This window comes from Poecilia reticulata, chromosome 10 (genome assembly GCF_904066995.2).
Source record: "Poecilia reticulata chromosome 10, P_reticulata-male-v2, whole genome shotgun sequence".
Taxonomy (NCBI): domain Eukaryota; kingdom Metazoa; phylum Chordata; class Actinopteri; order Cyprinodontiformes; family Poeciliidae; genus Poecilia; species Poecilia reticulata.
In genome coordinates this window covers 8,862,437-8,881,800 of record NC_088839.1, presented here as the reverse complement: position 1 = coordinate 8,881,800, position 19,364 = coordinate 8,862,437, and the positions used below count along the sequence as shown (strand labels likewise).

General features: G+C 40.7%; 1 protein-coding gene and 1 long non-coding RNA gene across 3 annotated transcripts in view; one reads left to right on the top strand and one right to left on the bottom strand.

The window, feature by feature from the left end:
- LOC145553103 (uncharacterized) overlaps positions 1–14,191 on the top strand; it is a 27,114-nt gene extending 12,923 nt beyond the window's left edge. The window contains exons 4-5 of one of the 2 annotated variants that reach the window (XR_014089314.1): positions 13,838–13,959; positions 14,048–14,191. This is a non-coding gene — a long non-coding RNA (uncharacterized LOC145553103). Of the gene's footprint in view, positions 1–13,837; positions 14,010–14,047 lie in introns of those variants that run through there. The other variant, XR_014089313.1, reaches the window with a different exon arrangement.
- On the bottom strand, positions 7,638–19,209 carry apool (apolipoprotein O-like). Its single transcript, XM_008419636.2, has 11 exons — positions 19,086–19,209; positions 16,454–16,552; positions 16,248–16,373; positions 15,281–15,335; positions 14,188–14,286; positions 12,306–12,397; positions 12,103–12,213; positions 10,228–10,429; positions 9,975–10,124; positions 9,708–9,842; positions 7,638–8,111 (listed from the first exon to the last, which is right to left on the bottom strand). The coding sequence occupies exons 1-11, from the start codon at positions 19,164–19,166 to the stop codon at positions 8,023–8,025; spliced, it is 1,239 nt and encodes a 412-aa protein (XP_008417858.1). The 5' UTR covers positions 19,167–19,209; the 3' UTR covers positions 7,638–8,022.
- Between the last annotated feature and the right edge of the window lie 155 nt (positions 19,210–19,364).

Genomic DNA, 19,364 nt, shown 5'->3' with positions numbered 1-19,364 from the left:
AGGCAGCTGGTGGTTTAATTAGAAGAGCCTCACATGCTCTGTGGCTTTCTGTCTCTGTGGTCAGATAAGCCATGAGAAATATTTACTCTGTCTCAGCGGAAGTCAAGCCGGCTACTGGGACAAGAGGGAGAAGGCAGGGAGGTGCAGCCTGGGAGATGAATGAGGAGGAGGACACTCTGGAACTGCAGGGAGTGAACCAGAAGACGAGAAGGCGAAGGGAAGCAACAGCGGAGACTCCCTCCAGTGGGTTTTCATTAAAGCCTCCGGTGAAAGTTGATGAGGGATGCATCCACTGCCCCGAGACTGATTGCATCACACCTCCTTTGATCAACAAGCGCAAGGACGCGCTCCTCCTGGCACGCACGTGGGGTGCGCTTAATCTCAACCTGATGTGCGTTCATTGAAGTCGCGTGATCAAATGTGTCGTACATGTGTACCGTGATCCACAGAGAGTCTACGGGAACGCGACATTCCTGCGCCAGTAGCCGTGGGAAAGTTGACAGCGAGGGTGAAGGATGGACGTGATGCAATTTTGACGGCAGGGACGTGAGAAATCAGGAATGCGCAGCGCATTGCGGAGCGCTTCAAATTGAAATGTTATGCTCTCTGAACCAAAAACAACTCAATAAAACCATATTTTCCCCCTCTGGCATGCTGGGAATGCGCAGTTGCTCTAACACACTTGTAAGTAAGGGATCCCACTAAAATATGCAAAAACAACATGCGTTGCCCGTGAACCCCTGATTTCACTTATTGTCGCATTCAAATGTTTCACTTCAAACTAATCGGATCTCATACATGCAGGCAAACGTAAACTCACAGAGACTGGCAGAGGCCAAAGGCCTGGTCGTGACATGCAGCAACTAAAAACAGAACGTCATGGTGGATTGCAGGCCAACAGAAACAGCAGATAACAGACCAATACGGCAAAAAAAAGAGAAAACCCAACTATGGCCGTACCCTCCAGTGTCTCTCAGTGAGGTAAAAGAGGTACTCAAAGATCCAGTTTTCAGCTTAAGAATATATATATTTACTCATATAAAACACATCTCTGGAGATGGAAACGTCTTATTACCTGAATAGAAAAACACTCAGGCCTGATTGTTATGCTGTCTGCAGCAGACCCCACATTCTCTTTGCATTCTTGTACAGATAACCTCAGAACTCTCAGCTTTGCACCAACAAGAGAGATTCCTGGAGCTGGTGCTTTCCGCTTGGACGGTTCTGCCCCAAACTGTCGTCTAAACGTTGACATGTTGCTCAGCAGTGACCCAACATAGATCAACATTGCTCTTTTAAGGAGTCTTTCAAAAATAATCTAGTCAACAAACATTTCATGGGCTATCTTCTCCCTTTTTGGTGATATGACTGTTTCAGGCTTGTTAGACATTCGGAAGACGTGTATGACATATAGCAAGAGTTTTATTTTGAAGAGTTCTTTTTGTTTTTTTCAAAGGCCAGTATAATCCCATTGCTTTCACTGGTTAATTCCACAAACTGTAGTAATTAGATGGGTCAAAAGAATCAAATTAATCTTCAGGCTTCATTTTAAGAGTCCAGTATATATATTTTTTTCATTAATTAGTCAGATTATGTTCATAGAGGACTTTCCATGCTATCAACCATCAACACTTAGACAAACATAAGTAGATGCTATAATTAGCATACAACTAGAATAAAATATACAAACTGTTGACCAGTTTTGTTTCAGTAGTTCTGTAAAACATTCAGTTTCTAAATCTAATCTGTGAGATACTCTGCAAAGTGAAGATTTTATTTTGAAAAGTCCCAAATTGCTAACCCTTTTGAACTTCTGGTTTAGGCTCAGTAGGTTTATGGACTTATTAGGTTTACATTAGGTAATAAAGTTATTTCCCCATCAGACGATGTTGTGATGACACGCTGAAGGCAGAGTGCTTGGAAGAGCAGAAGCTTCTTAAAGAGACAGAGACCCAATTTCAAGGCATCGAATTGCCTTGATCAGATATATATATATATATATATATATATATATATATATATATATATATATATATTTGATAAATATATCAAACATGACTTTTTCATATATTTAGCATTTTTATGACAACTGAGGTTACCATAGCAACTTGATTAGACACTAAGAGCCTGGAAAATACATAATACTGTAAATTTCCAGGTTTTCTAATTGAGATCCAACATGAGACCTGATGAGACTTAAGCTCTTGTTTCAAATTTATTCAAATTTATTCAAAATCCAAATCAATATCCTGTTGGTCCATATATTTAAAACTAAAAGAAAAAAACCCAGCATACACAAAAACAGTCTTGTTTTTTGAGAGGAGCACTTAATTTTTGAAAAATAATATCTCTCTGTAATTGCTGCAGGTCTGTACATTGCTGTGACAAATACGCAAATATTAAACCCCTTAGTGAATGAACATCAATATGAAGTGAATCAAGAATGCGGTAGCCACCAACAGGATAATAAACACGGTACAAATATGTTTCCCAGAGTAAGGAAGCACATTCTCCCCTCTTCCCCTCCCCCCACTTCACTTCCACTACTAACGAGTTGTCAAGAAGTAATGTAATCTTTGTCAAACACCTCCGCACATTTCATTTCACGGCGACTCCTCCGACCCGTGTCAGCATTTTGAGTGGCAGCTTCCCTGCATGCAGACGGATCAATTAAACCGGCCTGATGAGCGCGGCAGCCTCCTTTACTGTACGTCGTTGGAGGTCAGGCAGCACACGCTAATCTCAAGGAGGGCAAATTACAAGCCTGAGAGATTTACAAGTTGGACTGTGTGTGGGAGAGAGTGTTTATATGCGTTTGCCTGATGACCCGAACACATGGATGTAGAGACGGGGAGAGCCTGATACGCATACGGAGGGCAGCAGAGCAGAGAGCATCAACCCCCCCGTCACCCCCGCCGAGACCCCGCTGGACGTCCAGATCCCGGCTAAATATTTTTTCAGTTTCTGGATTTAAACACTCGCGTTTCTTTATTTTATGCCCGTCGTTCGTCAAAGGTTGCTACTTCCCGCGGGCTCACACAGGAAACATGAGACAATTATGGTCTGATGTTGAGAAAATCTAAAAGTTTTAAGAAGGATATACAGGAAGCATTTATTCTTGACTAATGGCAGAAGGATGATTGGTGTTTTCAGTCTGTGAACCACAAAGTAGTGGATTATTGTGAATCGTCGCGTTTAGATTCACACAACAAAATCAATACTTTCGTATTGATTGATTTTGTGTTTTTAGCACTACGTGTGTCTCCAGAATATTTAGACGCTGAGATATTTGTTGATTCTTACAAACTGGCCAGAAATGTTTGGAAATACACTGCAAAACCACTAAATCATACCAAGTCATTTAGTTTAACTTCTATTGCAAATATACACAGTTTTGAAATAAGACAAAACTAACTTGCAAGTAACTTTTCAGTGAGATATAGGAGCTTGTTTTACATCAGTAATTCCTTAATATTGATGAAAACGTTGGCAAATTATTTTAATTTATAATATGGTAAAAATGTCTTGTTATTTCAAGTGCACTAAGATATTTGCACTACAAACCAGAACAAAATTACTTGGTATGACTTTGTGGTTTTGCAGTGTACGTATATATGTAAAAAACTATTTTTAATTGCATTTAGATCTTGGCTTTGACTGGGCCATTTTATAAAAGTAATGTGCTTTTATCAAAACCATTACGGTGCAGCTCTGAAAACGCATCTTCCCCTCAACTCTGCCCAGCTTCTTTGTCCCTCCTGGACTAAGCATGATCCTGCCACCACCGTGTTTCACACTGCGAAAGTGATTTAGTTTCAACAACAGCTGTTCTTTTTGCTCTTTGGCTGCATCTCTAATGCCTGCTGTGTTCCTGGATATTTGATGCATTTTGCTTACTGATGATTTCAAACAAACTTTGGATTTTTGGCTTTACATTGAATTACTCACAGGCATACTCTTGCCTGTTGGTTTGTCGCATAAAATCCCATTAAAAATACATTAAAGTTTGTGGCTATAATGTGTCAAAATGGAAGAAAAATTACACGGCTATGACTTTTTTTTGTTTGCGAGGCGCTGACTAAGCATGGGAAAAAGAGGAGTGAACTGTGTTCATGAATTTAACCAGTTTAAATGAGAGGAAGATGTGCCTAAACAATCATATGCCATATTAACAAACACCCTTAGACGGCTTGCATAACTGTTGTGTTTATGTTTGTAGCTGATAAATGTGCTGTGTGTTTATTTGGTGGTGGGGGACCCTGAGAAGATAATCAGCTCTTACTGAAACCCTCCTAAAGTCCTGCATGGAAAATTCGGCTCTTGGGGTCGAAGGTCGAGAGGTCAGAGTTGCACCACCCCCACGCTTCCTCTCTTCTGGTGAAAAATATTTAAAAAAAATATTTTAAAAAAACACATGACAGAGCCTGGTTTTAATGTTGGCTCTGAGAATATTGTGTTTGTGGGACGCCTTGAATAGACAGGACCCTTGAGAGAGGTGAGAAGAGGCTAAAGTTATCTTCACATGTTGGCTAACTTTAGCTTCTTTTGTTAAAAGGGGCTAAAGGTAGCTTCACATACTATTCAGCTTATTGGGGGGGGGTTTACACTGAGGTTGGCTTCACATTAGCTAACTTAGCTTCTTTAGTGAAAATAGAATAAAGTTGGCTTCACATGTTGGCTAACTTAGCTTCTTTAGTGAAAATAGCCTAAAGTTGACTTCACATGGTAGCTAACTTAGCTTCTTTAGTGAAACGAGGCTAAAGTAACTTTAGCTGCTTTAGTGAGAAGACGCTAAACTTCTCTTCACATGGTAGCTAACTTAGCTTCTTTAGTGAAACGAGGCTAAAGTAACTTTAGCTGCTTTAGTGAGAAGACGCTAAACTTCTCTTCACATGGTAGCTAACTTAGCTTCTTTAGTGAAAAGAGGCTAAAGTAACTTTAGCTGCTTTAGTGAGAAGACGCTAAACTTCTCTTCACATGGTAGCTAACTTAGCTTCTTTAGTGAATGAGGCTAAAGTTCTCTTTACATGGTAGCTAACTTAGCTTCTTTAGTGAAAAAAGGCTAAAGTAACTTTAGCTGCTTTAGTGAGATGGCGCTAAAGTTGGCTACACATTTTAGCTAACTTTAGCCTCTCTAGTGAGAATAGGCTAAATGTTACATGCTACATGTTAGCTAAATTTAGCCTCATTATTGAGAAGAGGCTAGAGTGAGCCTCATGCTGGGATGGGGGCTGTGAGAGCTTTTGACATTGAGGCCAGTTTATTGTAACATGATCTATGTTCTTCATGACGTGATGTGAGCAACACGTTTCACTTTTCAGGATTCTCTTCTGAGATTTTAAGAGACATTATATTCTATGTGGTTTTAGCAATGTTACACAGCTGTTTCTGTTGACACCCATCCTTAATTAGAACATTTGGTACTGTTTATCTGGGAAAAAAAAAAGAAAAACCACAAAACCAACCACAATTACACCAGCCAACAAATCCTTTACCCCCCCTGGCTCTGCTGCCACAGAAAGTGTTGCTCCCACGGGTGTACTACCACTGCAACAACTATTTCTTAATGGGGTTTTTTTTGTGATTTACCCACACGTGAGCTTTCACGTACAGTCATACACACATAGTCCCAAGGGTCATGGCACTGGACGGACTTATGGAGAGTTTATGAGGTCCAGTATTCCTGTACTGGTTCCTCTAAGGAGCAATAAAGCAGCTATTAAGAGTTGGACACTGTGTTCCCTCTGTACTGGATGTTCGCTTGAATTATAAACAGGTGGTGCTAAAATTTAACAAAGGAACACAGAACATTCCCACTTGTTCTCAACGAGACACTTTCCATGACTAACATTAGTTTTCCACGCAGTGTAAGGGGTGATTTAATGGCCTGTAAAGCCTTTTTAATTTCACACATTGCAATGTTTGGGAAATTTGGGGGTTAAATTGTCGTTTAATCACCAACATTTGGTTCATATGAGTCAGTCTCTGGGTTGGTCCAACTAATGAGTACATGGCAACGTAGCCATATGTGAGCAGCCATTTTATGGTTGGGCAATATGACATCCAACTTTACCAGTGTTAGCATAATGGCTGCTAATGTTAGTATAGCAACACCCTCAACCCCTCAGTAGACATGAAACGCAGTTAAAAGGGCAAATGAGGATAATCATCAGGAGAAATTTAGCTGAATATCATTAGAGGAAAATCATTTTAGCAATAAAATTTGGTAAGGAGATTTTACAGCTGCCAACATCTCTGACTTTAGTTAACTAAAAAAGACAAAAACAAAAAAAATGTTCACGTTTACAACCATAAATCTTAGGTGACAGACATACATCCACAAAGTAACCCTGAAACAGCGAAGTGGAAGGAAATGGATAAACGTTTTTTGTTTCTGGATAAATATGATCTACATGTGTTTTCTGACTTATCGGAGCAATATTTATTGATTTATCTTTTGCTACAGCTTTCAGCTGAGTCGTTGGCCCTTTCCAGAACAGAAAATGTAAACAATAATAGCTCTGGCTGTATGTTTACATTTGCTGAGCTGCTGAAAGTTGAACTTTGACCCCAGTCTAAAAACAGCTGCAGCCTCTGAAATGAGTTTCTTCCAGGATGGATCTGTGTTTTGCTCCATCCCTCTTCCCATCAACTCTGACCTGGTAAAGAAAAGCGTCCTCAGAGCATGATGCTGCCGCTACCGTGTTTCAGAGTAGAAGAGATGTTTTCTTTATAAGTAAGACCGTTTCAGGTCAGACGTTTGTTCTGAGTGATGTTTAACCTGTAGACCAGGGGTCACCAACTCCAGTCCTCAAGGGCCACCATCCTGCAACTTTTAGATTCACCTCTGCTGCAAAATGTCTGAATTTCCTCACCAGCATGCATTCCTCTCTGCAATAGGCTGGAAACAAGCAGTTTATTTGATCCAGGTGTGTTTGAGCGGACGCATGTAAAAGTTGCAGGACGGTGGCCCTCGAGGACTGGAGTTGGTGACCACTGCTGTAGAGTAATGATAGCTGCTGCAGGAGGAACAGCTCCTGCTCATTTTGATCATTTTTGCTTTTTAAAATGATTTAATATACTGAATTTGTAGTTACTTTTACACTTTAAACCGTCATAATCAAATTGACGGTCTATGGGATTTCTTTTTTACTTTGGTTTCTGACCTACAGGTTGAACCAGAGCAGGGAGTGTGTCCTTTGAAATCCACTATATTTGTTGCTTTATCACATTAAATCCTAATAAAATACATTGGAAAATTATGTATTGTGGTTACAAAACTCCAAAAAGTACAAACACCTTTGCAAAGCTCAATATATTCATGAGAAATATATTGATATTTAATTACCCAAATTAAATGCAAAACTATTCAATTGAAGCACTAAATTTGTATCTTTTCCAATCATTTGGTCGAGATTTAAGCCATGAAGGGAGAGAAAATAAGTTTATGGTTTTGCCAGGGTCTTTTTCTGGCTCAGAAAATTTAAAATATACCTTTGTTTAAAAAAAGAAAAAAGTAGACAGATGCAGTGTAATTATGAGCACAGATTACTGTGCATCAAAAAAATCAGTTAAATTCATAGAAATACATTCATGTTTTGCAGTGCATTTAAAACATGACACAATCCAACGTGAGCTCACAAAAAAATAAAGATTTATTCTGAGTTCCTTAACCAACCATCTAACAGCGTGAAGCAGCACAAGTCCTCCTTTAGTCGTCGTCTGAGAGGAAGATTTAAATTAACAAAAATGGGCTGGATCACAATAAATAAACGGCACTTTGCATAATTGATGGTTGGAAAACTCCTGCACATTTAAACAGAAACCGTTCCACATTCTGCCGTTTCCAATGTAATTGTGGGTGTTTTTTTTTTTTTTCCAGGTTTCTCTGTGTTTATGTACCGAAATTCATCACAATGCAGCGCCGGTGCCAAATTATTCGGACGTGTTCTGTGAAAACGTGGGCAGAGAAAACAAAAAAAGAAAACTATGAGAATGGAAACGTCTTATGGTGAATCCGTCTCAGCTGCGTGTGCTGTACAGGTCTTCGTCTTCGGGGCTGGACTGGCCGAAGTCCATGAGAGCGGGGTCTGGCTGGAAACCGGAGCCCTCTGCAGGGGGGAGAGAGAGAGAGACACACACATGGGAAACGACGGGAAATCTCAGTCACAGGCGTACAGAAAAACGCCACCGAGCGAAATTAGTGAACATTCTGAGAAGAGCTAAACATAGAAGAGCCAAGCCGCAGCATCCTGCAGGCTTATCTCTCATCTTATGAGACTGAGAAAATACAGCCGGGTGACGATCGCTGTGTCAGTAACTAGGATGCATAAGTAGAAGAAAGTGGAAAAACTGGTTTTGGTAACAGAATGAGATTTTCTTCTGAATTGTGCGGCAGAATAATGCCTACGCTGAATAACGGATACGTCAGCAAACGTAAAGGTTTTCAATTAAAGTGCATTTATGGGGTTAAATCACTCAGTGAGGAGTATTATGGGAGTTTTTCCCCCTTTTTTATTATCGTCAGAGCAAATGAAAGCATGTGACAGAGAAAAGAGCGCCTCGCTTTCTGAAGTGAAAACGGCTGAGCTTATTCTTAGAAAGGAAATGGCAGCAGCTTGCAAAGGTGACCTTTGAACTGCTGCACAGTTTGTCGTCGTGCAACAACGAAGCCTCTCGCTCGCCTCAGGTCGACACAAACGGGCGCGGCGAGCGGACAGACTGCTGTCAGAAACCTTACGGATAAAAACCTGAAAGGTGTGGCATGCAGCTGGACTCGACCCGCTTTGCGAGCCTGAAAGGGAACGTCACGGCCTTCAGGTTAGGAAACAGGAAGCGGTAAAAGTAAGAGAAGCAGCAGAGAGAAACAAGATGACTCTGGAGGAGATGCAGAAACCCACAGCTCAGGTGGGAAATTCTGTCTGCAGGGTCACTGTTTGTTTAATAAAAACAAGAAAACCAGCAGACATTAGAGATCCTTATTCTGATTGTGCCGTCTCCAGAAAACGGTTCGAATTAGAAAACCTTCATACAAATACGATGGTTGCTTTGTTTTTATCATGTAACTTTGTTTTCTGTTCTGTTCTTGATTAAATGAATCTGAATTCAACTGAACATGATGTTTACATTTTTTTATTCCACACAATCTGATCAAAATTGGTGCCAAGATGCACAGAGACAAATCTTATGCTTAGATTGAAGCATATGTGTTCGGACAGGTCGGTCCTGGACGGCCGGCATCCTGCATGTTTTAGTTCTCTCCCTGCTGGTGGCAACAACCTTTACAGCTTGTCAATGTTCCTCTTAGGCCTCTAATGAGCCGTCATTGGATCCAGCTGTGTTAAACCAGGGAGAGAACTAAAACATGCAGGATGCCGGCCCTCCAGGACCCACTTTGGGCACCGCTGGGTTAGGATGTCCCAGTCAAAGTCCAGATGAAAAATTGTGAAAAGCCTTGAAAAAGTTATGTTCAGAAACGTTCTTGATCCATTCAGACTGAGCTGAAGCAATCTCAGTACAAATGCATACATCTTTCCACAATCAATTTGTGTTTTACTGCGACATAAAATCCTCCTAAAAACACTAAATATTGTCGCTGTGATGGAAAACAAAATGTTTTAAAACCCCCAATTTGTTTTCATTTGTAATTTTCCAGCCTGTTTGACGTCATTCCTGCCACAGATCCCTATCAGTGGAGTTAAATCTACCTTCTCTGCTTCCCTCTGCAGGCTGCTGAGGCGGCGGCGGCGTGGCGGGCGTTGAGGTTGGCGTCTCCTCCGCAGCAGGAAGCGCCTGCTGCTCCTCCGCCGGCTCAAACTCCGCAGCCGATTCGACAGCGGGTGCTGCACGGGAACGCGAGAATCGAACAAAATGAACAGTTCTTTTTGTAACGCACAGACGCGAGAGTCTAAAAGCAGAAATTTTTGATTGTGTGAAATGAACACGTCGTCTTCAGAGACGAGGTTTCTCCTGACCTGATGGCAGGTTTCCTTCAGCCGGCTCGTCCGGGACGGCGGCCGCTGGCGTCGCGTCAAGGGAAACATCGTCTGAGGCTCGGTTTCCGTCCGCGTCTGAGGTGGGACGGGACGGCTCTGTTTGCACTGGCTCCGAATCTGCTGACCAACCTGGACGAGAGAGAGAGAGAGAGAAAAACATCAGAGTTTCCAGGAGGGCGTAACAAACCGACGGAGACAGACACAGCAGGAGACGGAGGAATAAACGCCGTGCCTTTCTCTGCTGGAGATATTTCTGTGAGCGCCACCGGCGGCTCTTCAGTGGCGGCCGGCTCGTCAGAAATGGGAACGGACTCGGCCGTTTCCACCTCTGTCTCCAAAACGGCGGCGCTTTTAGCCAAGAGGTCGGGTGTGGAAAGGTCGGCTGAGGCCTCCTCCTGGCGCAGAGCCGACTCTGGGTCGGCTTCCGACGGAGGCTGGGGCGAGAGCAGAGCATCAAGAGTTCACATCGTAAAACAATAGTAGTAGGAATTTATGTTTATGCTTTATCTAGGGGGTTAAAGGTCATCCAGGAGACTCCAGAAAATAATAATGATTTGATATTTTGGCCAACAGAGCCTGCTTTTGATGAAACCACCACCGGCCCCACAGTGAAGATCCGATTTAGATTCTGTTTGATTACACAGGAACAAATCACCACCAGTGTCGTCTGAAGCCACTTCACTGATCGTCCAGATCCAGTTCATTACAGACATGAAGTCGGTTCAGTCCAACCACATCGACACATTCAAACTCAAATATGCACATAAGTTTATCACAGTTAATCAATTAATCACATTATAAGTGAAAATCAGCTAGAACATTTCCATTCGCATATTTTTAAAAGATAAAAATATGCGACAGAATTCTGTTTGCCTTTCATAATTAGCTTCATTAATGGTTTTGGTTGTGTGTAGATTTTATTTTCGTTCTATTTATTGGTTTCAATTGTTTTTTTCTTCATTTATTTTGGATATCTAAAATATCTTCTGGCGTTAAGCGTTCTTCACTTAGACTGTCAGAGGGCCAACCTGCATTATTCTGCCAGTATCACTATATTACTTGGAAAATAGTCTTAAAACAGCTGTATTATTGTTTATGGTAATCATTTCTGGGACACTTTATCATCCAGCAACATTTGTTATTGTGATAGTTTTATATTCAAATTTGATCCGATTTACAGCCTGACGAGACCAACAGCTATTTTTGATCTCAGTTCAGCTAAAATACATTTATTTACAGCTTCAACACACACACACATATATATATATATATATATATATATATATATATATATATATAGTTTCTTTTACAATATCTGCTATAAAATTTTGGTTACATTTTTTAATGAAACAACTATTATTATTTATTATTTTTAAACATATGAAATATCATCAAACTTTTAAATATAAGGAATGAATATCTTTTCTTTACTGTTCAATTTCCACTGAAAGCAACATGAAAAAGTTTTAGATGTGGGCAGGAAGCATCCTCTAGTGGTCTGTGTTACAACACCTGTGACTAAGCCTCTGACTGAAAACACTCTGTTGTTGAATAAGAATCTCATGAAGAGGATGAACAGGGATGTTTTTCATTAAAATGACTTGAAGTTCACATAACTACAGTATAATATAGACTATGTTAATAAATATAGTTAGCAATTAACGTTAATATTTAGAGAAAGAGTAACTTTGAATTTATATACATTTAATTGTTTTTAAACTTCTTATAAAGTGTGTCAACTTTATGATTTATACAAGGCGACAACAAAAAAAAGCACTTAACTTATTAAACATTCGATAATAAACAGTAAGTCATCATTTTAAAACATTAGACAGCAGAAAATAACTGAGCAGATCAAAGGCAGATTCCCCAAAATTACCAATAATCTATAAAAAGGTCAAAGTACGAGTCCAGGAAATGGAACCTGAGCCGCATCATGGTGATGACACACTGGGGATTTCTGAACCCGGCCAGTGGGAAGCAAGTCGTCCCTTTGAAGGTTGAACCAGAGTTTCTGGTTAAGTCACTAAAACTACGACTCATTAGAATCCGCTCTCCGTTTGAACCCTCTCCCCGATCGATCCGCGTCGTTTCCGTCGTTTCTAACCTGCGTTTGCGACGCAGCAGCCTCTTTGGTGACAGGTTCCCTGGCGGCGAGCAGAGAGGACGCGGCGGCGGCGCTCCACTGCCCCGCGGCGTACGCCTTCTGTCCCGTCACCTTCAGGGAGCGTGGGAAAGCAGAGGCATTACATCTGAAAATGACTCCCAAATTCCCAAACAAAAAAAACCCCAGACAAAAACAAATGCTACCTTGAGCACAGACACGGCTTGGGCTGGGTAGCACACCGACGCCCCGGCGCTCATCAGACCCAACGGAACCGCCAACCTCTTGAAACGGGAGCCTGGAAAGGTTTTTTTTTTTTCATTTTTAGCGTGACAAACAAGAGGCAATCGGGTCGGTCCCACTTTCTGCCGGTTTCGACAAAAACGTCTCACACGACAAAGCAGGGATAATTTCAGACATTGTTTTTAACAACCCTTCCTCCTCACATCCTGTCTGAAACCAGCCCGCGAGCGGGAGACCTTTTCAAGGATGGAAACTTCGTTCTAGTTTAAACAACTCGTATAGAAGCATCTCTCTTCAGGGAGAAAAAAAAAGAAGTAAAAATCAGTAAAAATCACAAACGTTTCACCGAAACGTTTGTGATTTTTTAAACGTTTGTCGTCGCAGTTCCACCTCTGGAAGCGAGGAGGAGTCGCTTTTTCTGAATCTGCTTCAGCCAAAACACCGGCTGAACAACTGGAACATGATAAATGGCATTAAAGCCATAAAATGAGACAGAAATCTGAAAGGTGCGGTGTGCATTACTATTCGGCTCCCCTGTGGTCTGAAATCATTCCCAGTTTTTTACGTCTCCTGAGAAATATTTTCCCAAAGTCTTGCCATAGATTCCCACTTACTTAGATGTAGTTATGGTCTTTGACTAGGCCAAATACGCTTCAATCTGAACCACGTATGTCAAAACTGGAGGCCCGGAGGCCAAATCCAGTCCACTGTAAGTTTTTACAAGGCCCTCTAGCTGCTAGCGACACGTAAGGATTTTATGTTTAAAATATGAACTACATGCCCGTTTAGACATGTATTTACTTTAAACGCATGTCTAGACTAAATCTAAAAAAAAAATCTGAAATTGTTTTTTTTTTATTTCTAAAAGGTTCTTTTTAGATTTTTTAAAATCTAAAATAAATAAAGAAGTTTCAATTTTAACAACCTGTCGGATAAAAAAAGACTGAATGAAATATTTAAAATTTGTCGGTAGAAAAATGATTCGAAACTTTAGTATTTTAGATCTGGACCTAATTGGACGGCCACAGATCAAACTGGCCAATCAGACGACGGCTGGCTCGATTAAATTCTGGAACATTCTGGTCCAGTGGTGTTAACATGACCGTTACATACTTACATTTTATTTTAGCAATCAAATCAGAGCAGTTGGTGTTCAACATTTGTGTACCAGCAAATATTTAACCAAGGGGGCTGAAAACTTTTGCACAGCACTTTTCAGATTTTTCATTAGCTAAAAATTGTTTGACTCGTGTGTGAAATTGTCTGCCACTTTTTGTTCCAATGAAACGTATTCATGTTGGTGGTTGTAAAGTGACCAAATAAAGGAAAGTCCGAAGGGTGTGAAAACTTTTGCGAGTCACTGTGAATGGATGGATGGACATTTAAGCTGATTAATTTGGAACCGTTTTAGTAACTTCAGTTTTTCAAAAGCTTGTCAGTGAATTTCACCATCACTTTTTTTTCTGCTGATTTATTGATTTTTTGTTCTCTTTAGAAAATCAGAAGTGATGAGCGGGAGGACGTAGCGTTTTCCCTGGAAAAGACGTTTCCAGTGAAGCTCCAAGGTGGCTGACAGGAATCAGCTCTGGCACCGACTCTGATCTCACATCCGCTTTGGTGGGAGGAAAACAAAATCTATATATACGAGTAAAAGCCTGGTTTTTTTATCCTGTCAAGTATACTTTAATACTTCTGTCTGCAACAGTTCAAGATGGAAAATGAATGGCGGCTTTGGAAAAAGAAGCTTTTCAAGTCGCTGCAGGAACTCGGACCAGAAAACCAGCTGACCACCGACGATACAATTTTAAAAAACACTCGTGGTGCGGAAACGGGAAACTACGTCACCTTTTCTCGCCAAGAACATTCCCAGAAGGCCAGCCATGGTGACGGTTCCAAATCTGGGCAGAAAACCTGGAGGAGGGTCTATCAAGTAGTAATAAACATCTAGAAAACAGGAAACGTAAATAGAGACAGTTTAAAAAAGATGCATTACTCAAACTCCTTACTAATAAACTCAACTTGTTGATTGAAACGGGGCTCAATGCAGCATCGGAACAAAATATAACTAATATTTCAGCTGGTTTCTGCAAATTCAGCATAAAATGCAGCTTCAAACATCTGCTGTTGTTAACCCCTTCATGACCAGCATCTCTAGTACTTAGAGCAGCTCCGCTCTGTTACGACTCGCTTTAGGAATGTCAGGCCTCCAGTCATGGTCAGTGACTGGGACGGCCACTTGGGTATAGACTGAAAAAACAAGCTAGCTTGTTAGCTAGGAAGGATTTATTAGCAGCTAGTTAGCGGTAGCCACAACCACCTCAAATCACAGAGAGCACAATGGAGATGTGTGGATGTGACTCAAACTTTTGCCTGACAGAAAATCCCCACAAGAAGAAAGAAAACTACACCTATGAGATGAAATAGTCCTGCCAAGACCTGTGACTAATGTCTTTAAACCCAACTTCTTTTTTTTTTTTTCTGAATTTAAGACATTTTACGGTACTGATCCTTCAACTTTGACCTCACAAACCCTCCGACTGCATCTCTGTGAAGATTCGGGGTTTTTCCTTTCTTCTTGTCGTTTCCTGCATGGCTGTCATCTCTTCTCTAAACGTTTTGGACGTTTCTCTCGCCTTAGTCACGTTTTAACCAGGTAATAAAGCACCAGTCCATGTTTTGATGCAACCATTGAAGCTCTTTACTATACACACTTAAAAACAAGAATGTGTTATAATGAGGAATAAATGAGTAAACTGTGTTTCGTTTCAACAAATTTGGATTTTGCCTGCAAACCGAATTTGCAATGAGACTCAAAAATCCTGCTTCGTTCACCAAACTGGAACAACTGCGCAACACATAACTACACGCTGAGGTGATTTGTTAAAAACGACTCCAGAAAGTGTGTAATCAAAGTATTTTGTGCCTTCTGTTAACTTACCCTCTCCTGCATGGTAAAGATTAACGCTACTCCGCTTTACAGAGACACAGGCACCCTGTACGGAGAAATAAAACACTATAAGAAGGTTATAAAGAACAAGGCAGATATCAGTCAGTGTCGGGTTTTTGTTGTGTGTTTTTTTTTTCGTTCTTTTTGTTCAGCTCTTTCACAGAATCAAACTGTCAAATTTCCCTGCTGTTAACACAACAACAGCTCTGAACTGCAGAAAAAAAAGAAGAAAAAAAAGAGCACTGTTTCCTGTCAAACTCCTGGTGCGCTCTGCAAACGTCATACCCGCACTTAGCACTTGCAGCTTCGTGGGATGGAGCGCTAACCGCAAGCAAGAGGAACAGAAATAATAAAAAAAAAACAAAAAGAAAATAAAAATCAAATCAAGAGAAGGTGCCAAGGCTGCAGATATGAAGCCTTCAGTGTGCATAAGACTAGTGTGATACTATCATTTAACACCTGCTTTGAACAGGAAGGAGTCTTTATGAATGTTTATGACAGTTGTCATGAAGTGTCAATGGGTCACTAGTGACACTTTTAATGCAAAGTTGCTTTAAAAGTTGCATTAAAAAGTCAATTAAAAGTGCCAACTTTGCATTATTTGGTAAATACTGACACTTTAATGCAAAGTTGATGCTTTTAATTGACTTTTAAAGCAACTTTGCATTAAAAATGCCATTATTTTTGGCCATTTTCATCTTTATAATGGAAGAATCCAACTGTTAAGGAAGAAGAATTGGATTCTTTTTTCCAGAAGTAGTTCTGCTCTAAATTTGGAGTCAAACTCTCCAGTTGAACGTTTTGAGAGTTCAACTGGAGAGTTTGACTCCAAACTCTCCAGTTTGAGTGGTCCGCCAACTAATTCTGCTGACTTGCTCAATCTTCACTCTTTCTCCACATCAACGCTGCACTGCCTGGATGTTTCCTACTATATTCCACGTTACACAGCAAGAAATACCTTCACAGCTCGGACCGCGGGCAAAACGCTCTCTCTGGTCGTCGTTAGCCCTCTCTCGACAAGTCCTGGACTTTCTGGGACGACCTTAGGCGGGTCAGCGCCGAGCAGCGGGGCGTAGACGTTCAGCTGGAGAGACACAGCGAGTTGAGACAAAACACAGCGAGCCACGCCGCCTCACGGCGATGCTGCGGGACAGACGGCCGTACCCTGTCTCGAGAAACCAGCCCGTCCGCGGGAGCGTCTTTCACCGTGTACACGCGGATGGAGGCGATTCCCAGCACCGTGGGGACGGCCACCATCGCCACCTGGAGAGGGGGGAGAAGACATTAAACTATTTTTTTTTTCTTTTTTTAAATGCAGCACTTTGCAGCTTAATGCGGCAACAGTTGCTGTTGTCACTGAAAGACGAGCGACTGCTGTGATGTGTGAGTGGAAAAGGAAGACGGCGGGTGGGGATGTGGTGGGGGTTGGGGGGGGACAATGGGGGGGCTGCTGAGACAGAGGGGCACAAACGTTTTCTCCAATCAGAAGCAAGCTGTACTCTGCACATGCTCAGCTGGAGTCAATCTAACTCATTAATGAACTAATTGCACAATTTTTTTTTAAAGTCTAATTCTCAATACTCAAAGACTCAGTTGAATGTTCATACGGTAAAATAACGGCACCAGGTTGCGCTGAAGCATCTCCCAAAATCGCCCCACATTGTCGTCGTCGTATTTTTGTACACGAAACCTGATAAGCGTCTCTGAGTTTCTGAATGAATTATTTAAAAAAAACATAAAAATGACAAAATGCCACACTTTGAACTTCAAGATTTTTTACCATGGAAACGCCTCTTTATGTAAAAAAACTAAAATTGCTTGTGCAAAGAAGCGAACATCAAAACAAACTGCAAACTTTGATCAGCTTCACATCCCTTGTTCTGCAGGCCAGTTTCCCCCTTGTGGTTGTTTTCTAGGTCAGCTGCGGGTTGCAGGTTGGCTCTTCCTTTTCGATCTGCCGTGTTTTATTTCTGCTAACGCTTGCGACGCAATAAAACAAAACAAAAAAATCGAAAGTCAGATTCTCATGCCAACATCTTGAGAATCTGGTTCACAGGTGTTGAGAGGTATAGAAGGTGAGGTTTCATCGTGGATGATAATCTCAGGTAAGCGTGACGATGTTTTACAACCAGAGAACATTAACAGCTCTCTTCTTTATCTGCTTTCTCTTCTGAAGATTGTCTGTAATGCTTTGTTTTGGAAGTGTAAAATTGTATATTTGGAAGAGTATTTTTGGGAACACATTAACATTAGAATATGGGCCTTTGGATCAACAATAAGCCTGTGTCAAAGCATACAAAGGTTTTATAGAGTTACATTTTCAAAACGGTCACAACTGTTCCTGCCGTTACAAATCTTTTCAATGAGACGTCGGAGAAAATGTCCGACTATTTGGAAACCTAGACAAAAAACATCGGCGCCTGAGCCTGTCGCAAAACAAAATATATCAATTAATGGCGTTGCATATTAAAACAAGCTCAATAATTTCCAATTGCGTGATTGTTTGTTTTTCTTGTGTCTCTGGTGTGACAGAAAGTTTCAGTCTGGTTCCAACTAGCACCTTTATTGAAGTGTAGTTTTGTTTACAGAGACTTCAGCATCCACTATATTTGCCGTTTGGGTTGTTTTTATTTTTTTATATTTAAAATGTGTTAAATGTTCATTTGAAATGAAAGTTTATTGATCTTTGAAAGAATGTAGTTGCATTATCATGCCATTAGGATCACATTACTTGAAAAGAATCTCAAAACAATAATAGTGCCTTCTGATTATTGTTCATCTCAATACCTACATCCAGCAAAATTTGACAATGTGACAGCCCTTCCTAATATAAGAACTCTGTTATAAATCTACTAACCCTTTGATAAATAGGACAGATAAATACAGATAGAGTTGTGTAAATACATAAGAGTCGTGGTTGTATCATGGTGTCATATATGGAGGGGATTTACCTGTGTGAGCACACCTGTGTGTGTGTGTGTATGAATCATTTTTGTAACAGCAGCTTATAAGAAGGTCATTTTCAAAAACTCTTAGTTTTGACTCACACACAAGAATCCAAACATTTCTAGCTTAAAAATCAACAGAGGCTTTATCTCATTTGATTTACTTTTTTTTTTTTTTTTAAATAACCGTTTAATTATTTTTGAAAAATAATTAAATCCAGCATTTCTTAGGAATTCCGTTTGCTGAAAACGGAAATGCACGAAGGTTATGTTTAAAGTCTCCCTTAGTATAAGCAAAATTACAGGTTAAACCACGTAGTGTCTGGTGTAGACAGTATGTACGCAACCCTGTATCCTACTTTGGTTTATGTATCATTTTATTAGAATTAAAGCTAACTTAAGAACTCTGATGTAAACAGTAAATCATTTCTGTTGCTGAAAGCTCGGACGTCACACAGTGACAACATAAAAAGAAATGTAAACAACCGTTTGCTTTTTTTCTTTTCTTTTTAGCCAGGCAGACGGCTAATAAAGGTTTTCCTAATGTTACCGCATGTACGTAAAAGGGGATATAAAGTCGGCAGAAACAAATGTCGAGCTCTGGCAGCTGTCTCGGGTGTCTGAAAGGGATCTAATGTAGGAATATCATCCGCTTAAACTGAGACTTATCCAGCGAAGCTCAGTTAGCATCGGGAGTTACAGCCCAGCACCAACAGCTGGAAGGTGACAGTCACATAAATAGGTCATTTAAAGCTCAATGCACTACTACTATGGCACATGACGCATGCATTCATTGAAAATACACGGTTAAACAATGAAAAACGTCCAAATAGAACACGTTAAACTTTCACCTTGGCCGCCATGACAGCGATCCTCCCTCTTCTTCGTCCAATTGAAACCTTCGCTGCTTTCAAACGGTCAGCTCCCGCCATCTACTGGACAGAGGCTGCATCTGCAGCTTGGGTGGGAGATCTTGAGGATTTTTACCACCGAGTCTATTATTTCTAGGCACATTTACTGACGTAGCGGCATCGCAGTACCTTAGAATATCACTGTAAAGCTAAATTATTTCATTAATTCAATTCAGTAGACACATATTATCTATATTCTTTACACAGAGTGATATTCCA